We start from the raw sequence: 20108 nt of genomic DNA on the forward strand, positions 1-20108 counted from the left end.
ATATCCTCTTTAAATGTGGATGACGAGTGGGGGCTCGGGGAGGAGTGACATTGCTTCCCAGTCTCTCTCGTCCATGCCCCCCTAATCTTGACTGCAGATGCAAATAGTCTAAAAAACGTCCCTACCAAATATTTGCATTTAAACAAATAGATAAAGGTCATTTTGAAAAGCTGCCTCCTCATGACTGCAGTGTGAGGTGGCATGTTCCATGTGTCCCTGCCCTCCCTGTCAGCGTGGTTAAAGCCCCCACCGTGGCACGCCACACCACTCAGTATGGTGCTGCACACTGGGATTTAACTACTGTAGGCAAATACAGCAGAGGGACAACAGAGAGGCCTGTGTGTGTGTGTGAGAGAGAGAGTGTGTGTGTGTGTGTGTGCATCAGACTACTCAACAGCATCATGGACACAGGTGAGACACTCACTTATATACTGACTGTTGTAGTACATATAATGTCTAATAGAGAGTGTGCTGCAAAAATAGTTTTTTTAACTTGTTAAACATCAGATTTTTTTCAATTTCATAAATAATTGAAGAAAAAAATAATTTTACAAAAAAAAATTAGCCTGAACCTTTTTTTTAATGTGTGTGACAGTTTGAGTTGTATTTTTGGGAATAAATTGATGAAATCTGTGCCTGTTAAATCAATAATTTCCTTTGCTGATGTTGATTTTCTAAAAAACCAGGTCGGTTTAACATCTGTGCCACAGTAAATGTATCAGCAAGAAGAAAATAATACGTCAGAAAATGTGTTTCTAAATACAGTTAATCTGTCGTTTTTAATATCGAGCATCTGCAAGCTAATTAATATCATTCATACCAGATATTTGAACATGAAGTTAAACCTCACAGGATGATATTGTGATGTGATGATATATGTTTTTTATTCTGTATTTTTTTTTTTTTTTTTTTTTTTTACACCTCATATTTTCAAGAATCTCTCAGGTTGAGCAAAGTTGGGGTTCTTATCTAAAAGATCCATTCAAAAAGCTGAGATCTTTTACATAAAGTTTTTTGCATGCAATATCTGTTTGCATAATAAAGTTTGCATTTTCATTGAGTTTATGCCTCTGCTTCCCAGGAATGTCCCCAAATCACACCAGCACACCTTTCAGATTTGTGACAATTATTATTATTATTGTTATTATTATCATTATTAATATTATTAATGCAATGTTTTATTTAACTGCTTCATTTTTTTGTTGAAACCGTCGTCGACCCTCTGATCTGTGTGAGCGAGGGTTTGGAGTAAATTGCGTCTTTTTAGCAGTCCATTTGCATCGCCCAAACCAAAGGCAATTTCCATGACATTTACACACCAATCCCAAAGAGTCATTGGCCTATATGCATAAAACTGTGAAACATTCAAATCAACACACATTTGTGGGGATGAATGAAAATTTGTATGAAGTTGTGTTACAAAGTCAAACTGTGTTTAATGTTGGTCTAACGTGTTTTGTCTGTTGTGTCCAGAATATTCTAAGAGAGTGTACCAGGGCGTCCGAGTCAAGCACACGGTCAAAGACCTGCTGGCGGAGAAGAGATCCAGGCAGACGCCGGGGCCCAGATACAGTGTGAGTGTCTCCGCCGCCCTGCTTTTGTCCCGTCCTGTCTCTTCCCACTTCATTTTTCTCCCAAACCAAACAGCACAACCACAGTTGACATTCACAATTAAGAGGTCGCCTTTTACAAATCTCCTCTCCGTGTTTACATTCTGGCTTGTTTTGTGGACTAACGATCCGTGGTTGATCCATTGACTACCTGTACCCCTCCCCCCACCTCTGTCTCTGCTCCCCTCGAGTGCTCGCAAAGCCAATCTGTAAATAGCTGAGCACCGTGTGTGTGGAGAGAAACACAAAGCGCCAAGTCCCATCCCGACCTCACAAAAGAACACTAACACAATGCGACGGTCATGATCTCCCAAAAACTGCCCCAGCGGTGGAGGTCGGGGTGTGGTGGTGGTGGTGGTGGGGGGTTGAGGTGGACAGGGAGCATAGACAGACAGAGAAAAGGGGGCATGTGTAGGAGGCTGCCTATGCAAAGTTTAATCCGAACACACCTGCCAGCTGACATTGTGCTCTGCTGTGTACAGGCCGCAGACAAACCTCCTATTGTTGTTTCAGAAACACACTCTCGCTCTGCGTTAGACGTCTGCGTGCACAAGCAAGACTGGCTTTTCATTTCCCACAGGCTGCCTGTCAAAAGGCTTTTACAGACCGGGTTCATTGTTTGGTTTCTGCTCAGCATCGGCATGTCCACTCTGCAGAAGAGCAGCAGGAAGACAAAGGAGAGGATACCTTCGCATGCAGCCAAACGTACCCGTCTCTCGTGCTCATCGAGACATTTACAGATGTTGGTTTAATGTTTCCAACACAACCCTAAACACAGCGGCTGTACCTGAGAGCAGGTCTGGGCTCACAGAAGTGAATCCAACCTGGTCTTTGTATGTTTTATCATATGCTCTCAACCTGCTGCTGATTTTAATGATTTTAATATCTGCACTTTTCAACCTCTTATTTATATTTGTTGCGTATTTATGTGATTGCCCCCCCCCCCCCCCCCCCCCCCCCCCCCCATTACCTACCTTCATCACCATGGTTACTATAATAACAGTCATGGCTTGGTTAGGTTTAGGAAAATGTGATGGTTTGGGTTAAAATAAAAACATCCTCATCATTATCTGATCTTTGTTGTCATGGTTACAACACTGCTCTCCTGTGTCATATTCATCCATCCAACCCGACCTCCTCCTGACGTGGACTTTGTTGCTCCATGAACTACGTCACCGCACTTTTCCCTCAGAGTTCTGTGCCTTCAGTGGATGTGTCGGGGGGGCAACAATAACAACAACAGTAACTTGTGTTTTATTGAAACACAAGTTTAACTCTTGAACTCAAGACTTCAAACTCACAGATGCTGGTTTTTAAGATTAACTCCTCAGGTCAGTGTCATTACGTATCTGTTATGGTTTAGGTACAGGTGGTGGTTAGCAGTGTTGCCTCACAGCAGGAAGGTTGTGGGTTTGAATCCAGGTTCAGGTTCAGCTGGGGCCTTTCTGCAGCTACGTCCTCAGTAATTCATTTTTCTTTTAAAATGAAAACAATCTCCATCCAGACGAGCGTTTTAGCTCCGTGTCAGAAATCATTTCCGTCCATACTAACACACATGAAAGGACTCGACTGTGCAACAGCTGCTAGCAAAGGTCAGCAACGACTGTAATCCATTCATGTTGCTTTCACCGCTGGTAGTCGAGGCTGATAAGACCCAACCAGGGAGGTCCTGTCAGGTTTCCACGTCATTGTTTCCTAACGCGTCTGTTTCTGCTCGTCCAGACTACAACACAACCCTGAAGTTTTCAAACTAAAACAGGTCCAGCAGCGTTTCCAAAGGTCTCAGCTTTACACGCTCGGACACTCTGAAGAAGTGTGGACTCCAGGAGTAAACGTGTTTTAAAACTAAAACGTAGTAGTGTGAACGTTGCCTGTGTGGGTTTCCTCTGCGTTTGCCAGCTTCCTCCCACAATCCAAAGAAATGCAGATTCAATAATTAACATCTCTGAATGACCTGTAGGTGTTAATGTGAGCGTGAATGGTTGTTTGTTTCTACATGTCAGGCTGGTGTACCCCACCCTTGCCCAATGTCTGGACTGGCTTCAGCCCCCCCCACAACACTCAAAGACTTAGTAGTGTAGTTAATGGATGGATGGAGTTAAAGTCCAGATTTGCCTTTTAGCTTCATTCCCTGACAACATTATTATCTTATCTTTCTTACCTGTTTCACAAGGAGCCAATAGGACTTGTCACTGTGACAGAGGTCAAAGGTGCTGCCGGGGCATTATTATTGGTTTTGGTCTTTTCATGGGATTTAATGACAAGTAGAAAAACCTTGTAAAAATGCAAAGCTTCAGCCTCTTTGTGAGAGTAAAACTAGAACTTGCATCACTGTTGAGAAGTGAGGCTGAGCCACATTTCACTGAAGCCAGACACGAGCGGAGCAACAGCAGAATACTGTGGCTGCGTCTTATCACAAACACGAGCTCAACGTTCAAACAGCATGTGAGTGAGTGTGGAAGCAGCAGCTGGAGGCTGGAGAGGAAACAAGTGTCTCTGCCGGGGGTCAGGGAGTCCACAGATGAGACACCAGCAGCAGCCAGTTTCTGCTTCAACCTCTCTCACACGGCCTGTGAATATTCTCATTTGTCCAGGTCATAGTATCTCAAAGGAGTTTTAAATCGAAAGCAACTGGACTTGGTTATTTGTCTAGGAAGACGTTTCACCTCTCATCCAAGAGGCTTCATCAGCTCTTTCTCGCACCTGACCAGGCTGGGACTGGTCACACACTTTAACTCTTAACATGTTGATTTATTTTTACAGTTGATCAGCTTTTTATTCTAGGGGAATGTTTAAATCTGAAACTGCTCTTCTTCAGGTGTGTTAGTAAGTAACTGTTGATAGAAAATAACGACACATTATACAAATTAAACAGTCTAACGTTGGAAAACTTTATTTATCTGTAGCTGTGTATCAAACAGTGAAGAGTCAGTTCACTGACTTTATCCTCGAAGTGTCACTTGTGGCCACAGTTCGACAGAAGTCACTTAGTCTCACTTTAAGACGGTTTAATTGTGTTTTTAAGCACATTTTAAGTCATTTTAAATAACCTCACTCTGTTTTCTAGGGTATTTTTATATGATGAAAAACATCACTTCTATAATAAGCACACAGTGTATATGCAGGTCAGTCCTTCCTCACACTGGATATGCAGGTGTAGACGGGTGAGAAGCAGCAAGAGGCTCAGTGAGGTGATGCTGCTTCACCGTGGCTTTGATTCTCTGCTGGAGGGATGAACACATCCCTTCATTCAGTGTTTTGATGATGGTGGTGGAGAGCGCTGTCTATCAAATACCCCCCACAGGGGTTTAACTGACTGTGGAGGCCACAGCACAAGATTCACATCCTCGTGACCTGTGGACGGGGGCACTGTCACATGGAAGAGACCAGGAGAGACATGTTCCATCACAGGATAAATGTGATCTCTCAGAGCTGCTCTTTGTTGATTTGCACTGACCCCTCCCTCTAAGGGGACTATACCATCCCTCGCTGTGGGGGTCAAGCTTTCAGGCCTGGAGAATATGGTGAAGGATGACTGTCCACATCTCTGCAGACCAGATCCTCTGGGTTCTGCACCACTGAACTCTCAGATGTGGATTCATCTTTGTGATGAGGCTTGATGCATCACTCTCTACGTGACTGTGGACGGACTCCTGTTGCTGACGTCTTTCCCATAGATCTAAATGCAGATGTCACCTTAGTCACTGCTCCTGTGGAAACACCAGCCAGTTGATCTTCTTTATGACTGAAGCTGCTTCCATCCAATCAACCATCTTTTAAAGTCACTCAGATTTTTTCTTTTTATCTTGATATAAAATCAGACTTAACTCTTCCTGCAGTTTTATAATATATGAATATTTTATATTTTCTACTGTGCAGTGCAGATGTGTAGAAGTCGTTATGTAACCCAGGTTTAACCTTTAGTTTGTCACCCGTCTGTATCTGCAGCTCAGCACCTTTTCAACAGTGTTTACTTGTATGTTTATAAATGGCGCATGAAGCCCTAACGATGCACAAAGACACACTATAACTAAAGCCGTCCACCTCTTTATGTTAGCTGCTGCTTCTCTTTTATCAGGGAGAATAAAAGGCCATTGAGAGAGAAGAGCAAACTCTGACCACAGGCCGAGTCTCTTCGTGTTGGGACACGGAGAGAGCCGCAGTGACAATATAAAGATCTTACATCGTTTCACTTCATCAGCTCCTCTTTAGTGGGAACGTTTTTATGAAGGTGGACTGCCCAAACACGCTGCCGTTACATAAATGATCCAGGACCGTGAGAAGTGGAGCTGTGTGATGTGGAGAGCTCAGGTCAGTTAATGATGAGCAACAAGAACCCACAATCCTGAACTGTAATGATTCCTGTGGTCGGATGAAATAACAAATAATGAAAGCGAAACAAAATATAGAAATAAATTAAAAAATAAAATCCTGAAAAATTAAGAACATACCATGTTAGATACAAATGAGTAAAGAGCAAGTGAAGGAACCGCAGCTGAAGCAGGAGACCAAGAAAGAAATGAAACATGTTTAATGCAGGAATATTCCTGCAAAATGTGTGTTCACTCATTCAAATGTGAAATAGATTAGAAATAGACTCTTTTTAAATTCCCAGTGTGTAACAGGTAGTGGGAATATGAGAATACAAAGAGTGTTTTGCATAGGAAGGAAGAGTTTTTCTGTGAAATAAGGTTGATAAATCCATCATTACCATTACACAGCCACCCCTCCCCCTCTCCTCCACCACAAACACACACACAGTATGGCTGCCTGAGCTTGAGTGAGCTGATTTCCATACACAGCCTTCAGAGATGCACTGAGCCATACCTGGGCCACATGAGGAAGTCTTGGCACTGGCAAATCACATTCAAATTCTGCCCTCAAAATTTGCTTGCCTCCCAGCCAACATAGGCTTGATATCAACTCTTTCATGCTAGCAATATGCAAACAAGTCTGTCCTGTCAAACCCTGTCTGTGTGTCCCTGCACTCTGCTCCCTCTGACTCTGCTTTTAGATCAGAGACATACATTATTAATGTTGTTGTTCAGCATGTTTTTCAAATTAACAATGTGAACATGTATAGAGCATCTCAGCAATAATGAGATATCACATCTGTTCTTTATTCAAGACAATAGGCGAGAGATGAATTGGCAAACAGGGTGGATCATTCCTGCAGGTCTTGATTTTAAATTCTAATGCAGGTTGCACAGTTTCAAGAAAATGCCCAAAACATCTGAATTAGGGGGAAATAAATGCTGGGGTCGTAGCTTCAAATATTTTAACTGGAACGAGTTAATACTGAAAATGCAGAATATGATACTGTCACAAAAAGAGACAATAAAGTGAAGCAAACATATGGATGATAACACAGTTCCTCAGCCTCCTCTGTATTAAAACAATCCAGCATTTAGTGAACCATCAAGTCATCAGGTGAATTTGATCATTTCTTTTTAAGAATTAAAGAATTAAGAATAATTATTTAAGAAAAATATCAGGGTCTCTGTTACAAGTCTGGACCTATAACCTTAATTAATTAGCCTTGTGATTTTTTAAAAGAGGAATCTTTGGAGTAAAACAGTTTGAGTGTGAACAGTAAAACATTTATGAGGGGACGTACAGTACTCCTGTTACAGGGGAGTATAAGATGACATGATATGTAACACATTCTCTGAACAGGAATAACCACCAGAGATAATGATTAACTATGTCGGACGTATTGTTCATTCCTTAAAAAAAAAAAAAATTGGACAATTGCATCATAATGTTGGTTCTCAACCGTTTTTGACTTGTGACCTTTTGAATGAAAAAACTTGTCCTCTCACTGAACACACGTGGGACACGTGGGTTATTTGTTCTATCTGAATATCTTTAGACATACAAATGTAAACAGTTCTTAATAATAATAAAAAAAAAACAACACAAAGATTAGATGTATGTCTGATAAAATAATTTTTGTGGAAAAAATATTTATTTTTCTGCTCTTCTATCCCCTTTATCATCTCTCGACCCCTCAGATGAATCTTGTGACCTTGCAGGGGTGTCGAGATCCACAGGTTGGGGACCGATGCATTATAATCTAAACAAACTGTATTGTGATATTGCTGTGTGGGGCAGATAACTTGTCTTTTACCTTGACTCTAATATTCAGAGGCTTTAATGATGTAAACCACCAATATGGCCACAGAGAGTAGGAATCTCTCTGCTGGTGAAGTTATAGCTGCCCATTCTATTATTTACTCTTATACTCTTATTCCTGGACCTGTGCTCTTATATCTTCTTTCTGATTTAATTTTTCCTTTGCTTGTTATGTGGATTTCCTAAATTGTCCTCTGCAGTCAATTCAGTTTTGTTATGCTGCGCAAAACAGGAGCACTGATTTCAGCAGGGAGAGTACTCACAGATTTTCTTGCATTTTGTGTTTATGACATTAATAGCAATCGTCCACTGTTATTGATTTGAATTAACAAATCAGGAAAAAACTGTTATTTATTTGTGAATGGAGGTACCCTGAAGGACACCACAAGGACAGAGTGATCTTCTCTCTGTTTTGTCCAAGAGATTCCTGAATGCAAAATTAATATAATAATAATAATAATATCATATTAATATATAAGTATAAAAATGTTGATATAGTTAATGAACAACGTAATATTGTGACAGCTGGGTATTTGAAAATAGGAAGAAAACACATGGGCATTTACTTCTATACAGTTTGTGTAATTATGTGTATTGTATTCATATTCTGTAGCCACATGTGCATGTTGTATGTAGAGGATGTGTGGGAATAAAAGTGCAATCAAAGTGGGATTAATTTACATTTTATGAGCGAACCCCAAACAAGTAATTGTTAAGTAAATAGCCATATGAATAAAGTGTGCAAAATATATGAATGAAACAATAATTTGTGGAAGAATTTAAGAAATTATTAAAAGTAAACTGTTTGTCATTCTTACTTTAAGAATACTTTCTTGTAAGAAACTTTTATTTCAAAATACCTTTTTATAAAAGTCTGTTTGTTACATAATCTCAGTTATGACAATAACTTCTCTAATAATATGTTCTGCAGTAACCAAATAACAGAGCTTTACAAATATGTGCATCTGAAAACAGAGTGTTTAATTTTAGAAAAGTAAAAACTGTGTTTTTGTGTCTCTACGGTCTAGTTCTACAGTCTTCGCTCTGATTGGCTGAGTGGCGTCATGTGACCAGTGCAGCGCTGTAGCGACGGTTAAAAAACGAAACGCTCCGATAAATTTTTTTAATTCTCGGTGATTTATTGGTTATAAGTCCGGTTCCGGAGAGGACGGCATCTGGGACCGGGTCCAGACCGCGGTCCGCCTATTAGCGACCTAGTTGGTTGAATCAGAATTACGCTGGTACTGTTGTTGTTGTTGTAGCTAACGGGAGCTAGCTGGCTAAAATGCTAGCAGCCGTTGAACTTGCTAGTCAGAGAGGCAGGGGGCATATGATTGGCTGAAAGGTGAGAGGGCGGGGACAACGGCATTATTATGGAAGGAGACAATGAAATAACACTTAACATGAGATAAACGTGTTATTGGGAAATGGCACTATGGAATAACAATACATTACTAAAACCAACCAACCAAACATCCAGTACATGTAAGAACGAAATTGTTTGATAATTAAAATAACATGCAGTTTGCATGGCTCACTTCATGTCTCATTTCTGTGCCACAGGGCGGATCGACCACTCCACCTTCATTTGTCCAGATGCCAGGTGAGACTGCAAACATCAAACGTCTCCCTCATTCACTCTTCACTGCCTGCGACATAAATCTGTCAACACAGTCTCCATCGGCACTGTCATTATTACTATACTTAATACTTAGAGGACCCCGTCAGCATTTTGCCTCTGCTGTCTGCACATTTCAGATATCTGAGGTGTGTAATGACGGGTTAGACAGAGCAGTCTGCCAGTAATCATTGTCATCTACCGCTGCCATGGTGAAGATGAGGATATGATTTATATTGTTCTCTGCAGGGTCTCACATGCTGCCCGGCTACTACGGCATGAGGCGTCCCTTCATGTCCGACTCCGACTTCTGTCAGTCCTCTAAGCAGTTCTCCCCCGACGTCTACTCCTCCACCCTCGGGGGTAAACCTCTGGGCTGCGAGCCCTCCACAATGACCAGCTACTCCTCCCTCATTGACAGCTACTACCCAGAGGCCTTTGGGGATTACCGCAGCGCTGCCACCTTCTCCAGCTCTGGAGGATCCTTCCTGCCCTCCTCGGCCTTGTCATCCCTGCTGCCCCCTTTCAGTGGAGAGTCCTCACATCTATTTCTGGTAGGGTTCAGGATCAGGATTTGTGTTTGTTTAGGACAGAAAGCAAAGTTATCATCCAAGTTTATTGCAACAGAAAATTGGGTTTAGGGAAAATAAATTTTGATAACATAGTGAGGATTGTGTTGAGTTAACAGCCTGCCTTTCTTTAATTTACCACATCATTGGTGAGGAATGTGTGTGCTGAATGAGAGTTCCACAGTAAGTAAGAGGAACTGCAGGTTAGATGAGTTTTGTGCATTAAAGTAAAATGTGCATAGTCCATAGAGATGTTCAAATCAAGTTGGACAAGAGACTTTTGTGCATTTGTCCAGGAATAAATGTCTGTTTGTGTAAGTGGGTCTTCCTTTGTCTTAAAACTATAGTCCCTTAAAACTAAAGTCTGACCCCAGTGGCTCACCTGGTAGAGCACATACCACAAAGGCTTAGTCCTAACCACAGAGGTTCAAGTCCAGCCAGTTTTCTGCATCTCTCCCCTGACGTTCCTGTCTCTCTCTCTCTCTCACTGCGACTGTCCACTTAAAGTGCCTAAAAAAATAACTTTAAAAGAATTAGTCAGGTTCTCATATTAACACTGAAACATTCCTCCTGTCCTTACTGGACCATTTTCAATGTAATCCACAGTCCTGACTCTGTGTAAAAATATATTTGAGGTGAGTCACGAGGCTTCAGTCATCCAGATTAAAGAAATGAAATGAGCATCTTCCCAAGTTTCTGTCTTTTTAGAACTAAATTTCTTCCCCTCCTCTGCAGCTTAACAAGGAAACTGTCCAGGGAAACACAAAGAGGGACTTAAAGACTAAATTCACTGTAACTGTTGTCTAACTCAGACTTCAGATAATCTCCTGATTACATGTGGACACAGAACAAAGACTGGATTTTGTCTCCCATCACTTCCATTGAAAGTGTTTGAGGAAGGGATTTCTTCATGGGCAGTATGAGGAGGAAGAAACCAGTTTTAATGTTCATATGAGAACCTGACTGTTGTTAAAAAACAGACTTGTGAGCCTATCCTTTAAACCTGGTGCATGCTGGGAAAGGCTTGTGGAGAAAAACAGTGGAGTTCACAGAGTAACTCCAGAGTTTTCAGACAAAATTTAGTTTAATGTTGAAACTTCAGATACTTTCCTTCTGAAATGTAAATGTGCCTCTGCAGCTCAGCTCTAGTGTTTATCATGTAGTACTTCACATTTCTTAGTCCATTTGGTTCTTAGTGTAATTTTAAATAATTTTTGTAATCATTTTGCTTTATTTACATTGTGACAATGTAAATACAAACATACAATGAAGAATCAAACATCTTCAAGCATCAAGCATCTTAAACTACAGCCCATCAGGACACACCTGTGTTGATTTTATGGACAGCTGTACAACTGTAGGTCACACAGGTTTGAGAGCAGATCATTATACATCACATCTTCTAAATGTCACGTTTTGGCAGAAAACGTACGATGTTGTAGATTAAAAACAGGAGCATCAACCAACTGCTGCAATTAGTTGGTTTGTTTTATATATACGTCTGTGCCCACATTGACAGAGACAGACTTTCTGTGTTAGTGTGGAAAGTGAAAGTAAAATGTTGCCTCTGACAAGATGGAAAAACCTGGACAGGCAGAGTGATGTTCTGATCTTGTATTTACAGTTAGAGCAAGCGGTGCTGACAGTTTATCTTGCAGCCGGGACAGATAAACTCACTGTAGAGCTGAGGGGAGCTGAGGATTCAGAGGAAAGTTCTCTGCAGGTTCATCAGACAATAGAAGTCCTGTTCTGATATGACTCTGGCGTGTGACGGTATCTGATGTCAGAGAGGAAACACGTGAATGAATGACTCATCCTCCCTTCTCTCTGCTCTCTGCTTCAGAGAGACTCATGGGAGCAGTCAGTTCCTGAGCCAGTGTCCCAGGTGGAGGCTCTGTGTGCGGACAGCATGGCCTCCGTCAGCGTCCCACCCTCCATGCCCAGCCCAGAGCCCCCCGGCAGCCCCTCCCAGTACCGCTCCACCAGCCGCGGCTCCTCCATGGGCTCCGTCTCCACCAGCCAGCCCTACACCCTGCACCCCCTGGAGGACGCCCACTACCATCCATTAACCACCAGCAGCTCCTACCCCGTCTCCTCCTCCTTCCCCTGTACTCCCTACATGAGCAGCCCCACCAGTGACCTGGTGTCCAAGATGGTGGCAGAGGAGGCCGACAGCCACGGCAGCCTCCCACCCACCGGTGAGGCTCAAGCCTCCTGGGTAAAAGAGGACGGGGTGAGCTCCTGGTCGCCCTACGAGATCAGAAGGGCCTACTGACTGGGTGACGAGCTGGAGGTTCACATGGAGGTTTCACAGACACTTAAACGATGAACTCGACAAGCTCGTGACAGTAGAGAGAAAATTCTGGGAGGTGTTTTGTTGATGTGAGTATCGAGGTGCTGATATGACAGCCTCATCTGATGGGAAATCCTGCTTATTTCTAAGAAGAAAAAAAACACTACAAAAAAAGTCTTTTTGTATAATTTATATTAAAACGGGGAAAATAACTCATGATAAGCGCAAAAACTGAACATAAACAAACATTTAGTGATGTAGTACGTACATCTGGAACACAGTGAGCACTTCTGCAGTTAGCAGTGGGTGTGGGCTACTTAGAAAAAACCAAAATAATGATTCAGTAAATTGTACAGTGCATATATGTCAACATGTTTGTGTTTAGGTGAAAATATATAGGATTTCAGATTTGTGAGGCTGATCTTTACCGTCCAGATAACCAATAACCAGCCAGCTACAGGCAGCCTGAGTCAGCTGGAACATACTGTGCTTGAGGATTTGTGACAGCTAGTAACAGAGTTAAAGTAGCTGATAAATGGTTAAAATGTCCAGGACCAGAAACAAATCACTGCTTTAGCACATGGATCCATATTCTGGAGGATCATTGGCCTTTTTTAAAGGAGATTGTTAAATGTACAGAGTCTTTGAGTGGACGTCATTTAAAAAAGAAAATTGTTGAAAAAAAGACATTGTTGTGGATAGAGTGAAACTCTGTTGGGGGGCCCTGGATCCTCTAACACTTTACTTTAACCCCCCCCCTCTCTCTCTTTTGCACTTAAACAGCTTTATGTAAACAATTAATAACATCTTAATGACACAGCTAATAACGTCTAACTTCAACATCCTTTGTTCGTCTAAAACAGCTGAATGAAGTGAATCAGCACTGCTCATTATACATTAATGTTTCTGTCACTGCCTTATTTGTGTTTATCATTAAAAACCTTAATGAATCACTTACACCTGCTTTATTATGAGTTAAAATCTATGAATATTATTGCTTACAGTGATTTTATTGTGTGTAATAAACCATGAGGTGACATTTAAAAATGTTTATAATATCCAGAGACACTTACATCCTGACTGAATTTACAGTGTGTGGCGATTAATGTGTTATTATTATACAAATCAAATTTAAACTATATAATATATTATCAAATATTCATCAACTCTTTCTTCATCAGTTATATTAACAAAGACATTAATAAACACTTATAAATATGTTTACAGCTACTCTATAGTGTCTTCCACTGTACTCAACCATAATGGGGGTTAAAATAAAGTGTTTTCCATCAAACTTTATCAAACAGAAACACGAATCAGATCTGTTCTGCTTTATTTTCCAACACTTTATCATGTTCAGCATTTGTACAGTTGTAATTTACAATGAGTGCCATGTTTTCCTTTTTTCTTCTCTTTATTTTTTTAATTTTTTTATTTTTTAAGCTAGAAATCAGCTGCAGTCAGAGTAAAGGCAGATACTGATTCAGCAGCCTTTATACTGTCTAACCCTGCAGCCCCCTTGTGTATATATGTGTGTATATAACAACACTGTTATATACACACAACACTGTCCAGAATCTGTTACAAAGGGGTTTTGTGTGTGTTGTAGTTGATTATATGAGGCTGTTGGGGTTTAATTCCTGAGCCGCTGCGGGGAGGAGGGAGTTTGGCCACTAGGTGGAGCCACTGACGCGCTGCTGCAGCAGAGGCCGGAGAGCAGGGAGGGCAGGGAAGTGTCCGACTGTGGAATACAAGAGGGACTTAGTGCAAAGAGCTTCAGATGACAAAAGAAGGGCTTTCAAGTTATAAATATATAAAACAAACCGGCGGCTAACATCAGTCTAAAGGCCAGGTTTTCTCTCTGGAGTGAGGACAGTGACTCTTTAACTGCTGCTGCTACTAATAATAAGGTTTCTATAACTGAGAAAAGTCATGATAACAACAGTAATAACAGCAGCATTTACAGAATAATGTTTGACCAGCTCCAGAGACCAAGCTGCTCCAGATGTTTACAGCTGCCTGAATGTGAAACATTTCAAATAAATCAAAATGTTTGTCATTTGTTGTAATTTCTGACAATTAAATCATTAATGTTTGTTCCACGTTCTTAAAAATAGATTACTAAAGGTTTAATGCAGCCTGTTACACAAGTGAAGTGAAGTGAAGTGAATATATTGACTAATAGTAATTAATAAAATGAAATTAATAAAACAGCCTTTTATAAATTATTAACACATGAATAGATTTTAGTTTAAATCAGCTGGATGGAGGAGATTTAGTGCTGAATCAAGATGGTGTTTTTAAACATTAATAAACATCTTATTAAACTTCACTGGAAAAATCTTAATTATTGTTGAGTAAGTTTTTCTTTTTAAGAATTAAAAGTGTCCCTAAGGTGAAGTGAGAGGAGCTGAGAGCAGCAGAGTGGTCCCCCTGCAGCCTGCAGCAGGTGAGTGCCCAGCACCGGAGCTCACAAGGCCTGCAGAGCCAAAGATGGCTGCTGCCCTTTGCCACGCCCACTTCTCTCACAATTTTATGTTTTTCTCAGAAAAAAGCTTAAAAATCTGCTCCAAAGTACTGCAGGCGTGTGGAAGGAGCTCAGTGGATGCCTGGCCGCAGATATAAGGTGATTTACGGTGTTAAAAGTTGCGTTTATGAGGCACCCAGTGCTGCAGTGCTTAATGAGGGGGTGTGATGCCCTCATATTGCAAATGGAGGATAAAATTAATAAAAGTATGGTTTCTGTTTGGTCAAAGTATAAAATACTAACATATTACATTAAAGTAGTGCTTATACAATGTCCCTGCGTAGTGATTTTTAAAGAAAAATCGATAAAACTCCGTTGCCTCTGAATATTCAAATTGAAAGTAACGCGCAATCAAATCATTGTCAAATCATTGAGTTCTAGGGGTTTTAAATAGTAGGCATGGAGGGAGAAAATCTCAAACTAATATGTTCACAGCTATATTACAATATTATTGTATGCTCTGACTCTGCTGTGAGACTTTTGTGTTGAGTTTTTTTGTGAATTTTGCACAAATTTCGTTCTTGGCCATTTTGCTGAGGCAGAAAAGGACGTTGTGGAGTCCCTCAGGTCTTCTCCAGAGAGCCTCTCCTCATCTCTGCCATCATGTCTGGTGAGTTTCACACTGGATTTTCATCTGGAAATCATTTTTGCAGCTTTTGTCCTGTTAGACAGAAAAGAAAAGAAGAAAATGGAAAGTTTAGAAGCAAATTTGGAAAACACACCAGAGTCACATGTAAAATGAGCAGGTTTTTCCTTTAAATGTAGATTTCATTATTGTTTTTAGTCATTTATAAAATGAGCAACAGTGAAATGAAAGTTCAGGGGGTGAATGTAGTAGTTTATGCCACCTGTCTCCTGGCTGCTGTGTGGCTCAGGAGAGTCGCCTTCCCTCCATCCAGGCTCCCCTCACAGCCTCAGCGGCTGCTATAGATTCACGGTGTGTTCCGTGTTGCCCACATGCATTAACACAGGCCAGAACATGTGGGTGATCACTTTCAGAGACATTTTTATTTCAGATAATTACTGCTGGATCAGACATTTCAGCCGCATCTTCCCCGAGTTGCTTTTTGCGTAACAGGAGGCTGAGTAAGCCGCGTTAGAGTGGGATGTGTCTGCTGTGCGATTTTGGCCCAGTATTTGGCTCATTTAAGACAAATCATGAAGTAGTTTAGCTGTATGAATATTTATCAGATGAGGTTTCAGCAGTTCTTCGTCTCTTATCAAATCGCCTTTTTCCAGGCAGCTCGTCACTCCCGGGCTTCACATTCCGCCTTTGGGTCTGAATTCCGCGCACCCTCTCTGCGCGTCCCTTCACCAAACTCCACTATAGGTAAAAATCTGTGAGCAGGGCCGCGTAAAGGTGCCGCAGCATTTCATACCCAAAGGCGGGAGAAGTGAACTGAATGTCAGAGAACGGAGAAGGAGCTCGGGCTGAGTTTATGAACAGAGCGAAAGCTGAATTTCCCTCAATCTGATCAAACCGAAGCGCAAATCTAACTTTTTCCGGAACGAGCACACGCAGGGAACATGGCGCTCAGACGCGCAAACAGCGGGTTGTTTGGGTGGATCTCTGCGGGGCCGCTTCACCGACACAAAGTTTACTTTGAGACCGACTCACGTCCACAGCTGCACCTCACATCAGCAGCTTTAACGCGTTCGCTGAGAAAAGGTCGTGGTTTCGGTCCCGGGCCGCTTCCCGGAGTCTCTCCGGCTCTTGTCTTTGTGCCTTTTACGCGGTCGCCCCCAGCGCCTCCATCCAGCCGAAACAAACCATCCTGAACGGACTTCAAGCTCCAGATCGACCCGTGTCCGTTACCACAACATGCAGGCGGCCATATCTGCGTTTATGATCAGAAAAACACACTTACGGTGGCGCACTTCGTGTCGCTGTCCTTTGTTCCTGGTCTGGACGGAGGCGCGTCGGCAGCGCGGCGCACACAGCGCGGCAGTGGCGGCGGGAGCGGAAACACCGCGAGGAGCGAGTCCCGGCCCGGAGCTCTCGGGCTCCGAGGCCGGGACAAGCGGGACAAGCGGGACAAGCGGGACAAGCGGGACAAGCGGGCGAAAACACCCGAAACCACAGCCCGAAACCGGCCCTGAAAACCTGCTGTTTCCGATTCCTCCCACAAAGAAGCACCGCACACAGAATAAACCATTTATTGTTTATTATAACATGTTGTGTGTTACCAAAGTTTCCACCTGAATAACATCACATTCAGCTGTTGATCGGGAGGAAAATGTGGCGACAGAGTCACTTCATGGACAAACTGGAATAAAAAAAGAAAGAAATTAAAGACATTTTATTTATGTCAGTGTTTTCAGGTGATGTGTGTGTTCTGCAGCGGGAGGGGGCGGGGCTGGGGAGGGGCGGGGTCAGTGTCTGTTACTGTCTGCTGAGATGCACGTGTTTAGTAAACATGACGAACGCGCTGTTTTCGTCACGCAGGTAAGCACGTGAAGGTGTACCAGGGCGTCCGCGTGAAGACCACCGTGAAAGAGCTGCTGCAGCGGCACAGAGCCCGCGAGGCCGACAGCAACAAGCTGAAGACGGTAAATACCCCCCTCCCCCCTTCTGCCCCCCCCTCCCCCCTTCCACAACAAAATCCCGCGCATGCGCAGTCAACACACCTGCAGACACATTTGCAAGAAAGAAAAAATAAAGAAAAGTAAAGTGGTCGCTCAAATGTTCTGAGAAAAGTGTCTGATAGTTTCTCCCTCTCTCTCCCTCCTCCTCCTCCTCCTCCTCTCCCTCCTCCTCCTCCTCCTCCTCTTCCTCCTCTTCCTCCTCTCCCTCCTCCTCCTCTTCCTCCTCCTCCTCTCCCTCTCCCTCCTCCTCCTCCTCCTCCTCTTCCTCCCTCCTCCTCCTCTTCCTCCTCTCCCTCCTCTTCCTCCTCTCCTTCCTCCTCCTCCTCCTCCTCCTGCTCCTCTTCCTCTCCCTCTCCCTCCTCTTCCTCTCCTTCCTCTTCCTCTCCCTCATCCTCCCCCACCCCCCCCCACCCCACAGGTGCCTCCGCCGTGCGTCGACCTCCAGGATCTCTACGTGTCCACTTTTCCGGGTAAGTTCAGCAGAGTCCGGTCAGATGAATCCAGCAGAGCTGCAGCAGCAGGTGAAGCCACCTCCTCCCACATGAAGATGCAGCCTTAAGCTCAGCTCCAGCTGCTCCTGCAAACATCTGGAAAACAAAGAGCTGCAGATAAAGAGAGAGAGAAAAACCAGCTGAGTGAGAGGCTCGGTCACTGTTTGTAGTCAGCCATTGACAGCCCCGGTCGGAGGAGCAGGGTCCTCTTTATAAACCACATGTGTGCTGATGTTGTTATGACATCACTCTGTGAACTTATGGGCCTATTTAAATCTCATCCCGAGCTCCGGCGCCGCCACAGAGGCTGCGCGGCGCCTCCGCCGTGCGCGCTCCCGCAGACAGATTGGAGCAAGAGAAAAGAAAACAAAAAACTTTTATTTTGAAAAGCGTCGTAAATCCCGGGGGTCCTCGGACTTTAACGCGACAGCTGAGCTAATGTCCGCGATCGTCTTTATAATGTCGGTTTGTTTTCTCGTGGCCAGGTTTGATTCCCGCGGCTCGTTTCGTGGAGCCTCCTCCCGCCAGCTGTGGGGCGCGAGCCGTCCACCTGCAAATACCTGACAGCTCGTGCAGCTTCCAGATGCAGGGGGACGCATTTAACGACATCCAGCCGCAGGTTGGGGACATGATGTTGCCCGGCAACTGCTACAGTGGCGGCGGCAGCACCGACAGCAGCACCGGCGGCGGCTACAACGCCTCCCTGCCCCCCCCGCCCGCCTTCCCGCTGCCCTGGTGCCACGGACTGTCCTCGGATGCGGACTGCTATGGAAACGGGATGGTAGGTATCGGCCTCTGACACTGACCAAACTCCATTTAAAAAACGGTGCCTTTAAGAAAACTGCAATTCCTATGTGCGTTATAAATATGTGCAGCAGCTGCACATTTACAATTCTTAAAAAATAAATGTTTCTAAAATAAAAATAAAAAATGTAACCAGGATCACGCCGAATTAAAGGGTCGTTTAAGACCTTTGGTAAACGCCTTAAATCGTGGTCTTACAGTGATGAGCGTCTCAGGCAACATCAAATTGTGTGGTTTTGGAATGGAGGTTTGGCACAGATGTGTGTCCTCAGCAGAGACTTGTTAGGACTTGAATTCCACATGTGATGCCATGTTGACATGTGTAGTGATGATGATATATTTATGTGGCCTGCAGGTACATTTACAGGAGCCTTCCTAATTTTGTTTTGTTTGTTATCAGATCTGGTTTTGTTTGACAAATAACAACATGAGAATGACAGATAACAAAATACTTACACAAGCTTAAATAAAGTCAGTTTAGCTATGCACACATGATTGAGGGAACATTATTATTTCAGTAGCTTTAATAAAGGAATAATTAACCTGATTCACATTGAAAACCAAAACAAAATCCCCACTCACTGGTGTCTCTGACACCATTGCAAACTCCTGCTCAGAAAATAATCCTGCATGTCTTCTCCTCCTCTGTCAGGCTCCGTGCTCCCCGCCAGAGTCGCTGAAGCTCTGCAGCCCCGTGGATCACAACAGCTACTCGCCACAGGACTCTTTCTCCTCCTCCTCCTCCTCCTGCTACGACTCTCCCACCAGGATGGAGCCCAGCTACCACGGCTTCGCCTCAGAGCACTACCACTACCAACACTGCAACCTCCAGGACTGTTACTGCCTGCCCCACTGCTGGCCGGCCCAGCAGGAGAGCCTCTCTGCCCCTGAATACGCGCCTTACTACAACCCCACAGACTATCCGTACGCCTGCCCTGTGGAAGACAACATTTTTAAGAGGGATTTGCAGATGGGCTCTGAAATGTGTTACAATGTGCTATGATGAGACCTGTTGTGTCGTCCGACTGTAAATATGATTCCCGTCAGGTGCTCGGTGAGGCTGCTTGATGGTCCCCTCTGCATTTCAGTGTGACTTTACTGGTTTGTGCTTTGGTGGAGTGAATATGATGAATGTTGAGTGGATGGAAATGCTGATATTTTTTTACTGATTACTGTTTTTTTTTTTACTATTTAGATTTATTTTCATACACATAACTTGTTGCCGCACTAAATAAAAATGCGTTGAACTCAGCAGTGTCCTCGTGTTCATTTACTGAGCAGAAAGCAAAGTGTGGCGCGGTGACGCCTGAGCTCACTGCCGCCGTGTTCTCAGTCACGGTCTCGGTCAAGTTCACCAGCGTCTGGTCCTGCAGGTTCACAACACCACCGTGATCCTTCATGTTGTCTAACATCAGGTCTCCTTCCTTCACCACACGACCATCTGAGAGGGAGGAGAGTAAAATAAATCGTGGGTC

The 20108-nt window shown here is 43.4% G+C and overlaps 2 protein-coding genes and 1 long non-coding RNA gene across 6 annotated transcripts; 2 read left to right on the forward strand and 1 right to left on the reverse strand.

Annotated features, from left to right (window-relative positions):
- The first annotated feature begins 248 nt into the window (after positions 1-248).
- Positions 249-13511, forward strand: pou2af2 (POU class 2 homeobox associating factor 2). 3 transcript variants are annotated; one of them, XM_071471840.1, is made up of 5 exons: positions 249-411; positions 1474-1574; positions 9309-9348; positions 9613-9917; positions 11776-13511. In XM_071471840.1, the coding sequence occupies exons 1-5, from the start codon at positions 402-404 to the stop codon at positions 12205-12207; spliced, it is 888 nt and encodes a 295-aa protein (XP_071327941.1). In that variant the 5' UTR covers positions 249-401; the 3' UTR covers positions 12208-13511. The 3 variants fall into 3 exon arrangements, with proteins under 3 accessions (XP_071327941.1, XP_071327943.1, XP_071327942.1); XM_071471842.1 differs by lacking the exons at positions 249-411; positions 1474-1574 and adding an exon at positions 8793-9230; XM_071471841.1 differs by lacking the exons at positions 249-411; positions 1474-1574 and adding an exon at positions 8793-9090.
- A 32-nt stretch (positions 13512-13543) lies between these two features.
- Positions 13544-16929, reverse strand: LOC139614514 (uncharacterized). Its single transcript, XR_011687069.1, has 2 exons — positions 16621-16929; positions 13544-15413 (listed from the first exon to the last, which is right to left on the reverse strand). It is a non-coding gene; the product is annotated as an uncharacterized lncRNA (long non-coding RNA).
- Positions 15197-19884, forward strand: linc.pou2af1 (lnc RNA pou2af1). 2 transcript variants are annotated; one of them, XM_071471845.1, is made up of 5 exons: positions 15197-15362; positions 17199-17302; positions 17757-17808; positions 18315-18610; positions 19286-19884. In XM_071471845.1, exons 1-5 carry the CDS (start codon positions 15356-15358, stop codon positions 19634-19636), a joined length of 810 nt encoding a protein of 269 aa, XP_071327946.1. In that variant the 5' UTR covers positions 15197-15355; the 3' UTR covers positions 19637-19884. The 2 variants fall into 2 exon arrangements, with proteins under 2 accessions (XP_071327946.1, XP_071327945.1); XM_071471844.1 differs by lacking the exon at positions 15197-15362 and adding an exon at positions 17044-17074.
- The last annotated feature ends 224 nt before the right edge of the window (positions 19885-20108 follow it).

This window comes from Trachinotus anak, unplaced genomic scaffold, assembly GCF_046630095.1.
Source record: "Trachinotus anak isolate AG129_WGS33_773 ecotype Australia unplaced genomic scaffold, CSIRO_AGI_Tana_v1 ptg000034l, whole genome shotgun sequence".
Taxonomy (NCBI): Eukaryota; Metazoa; Chordata; class Actinopteri; order Carangiformes; family Carangidae; genus Trachinotus; species Trachinotus anak.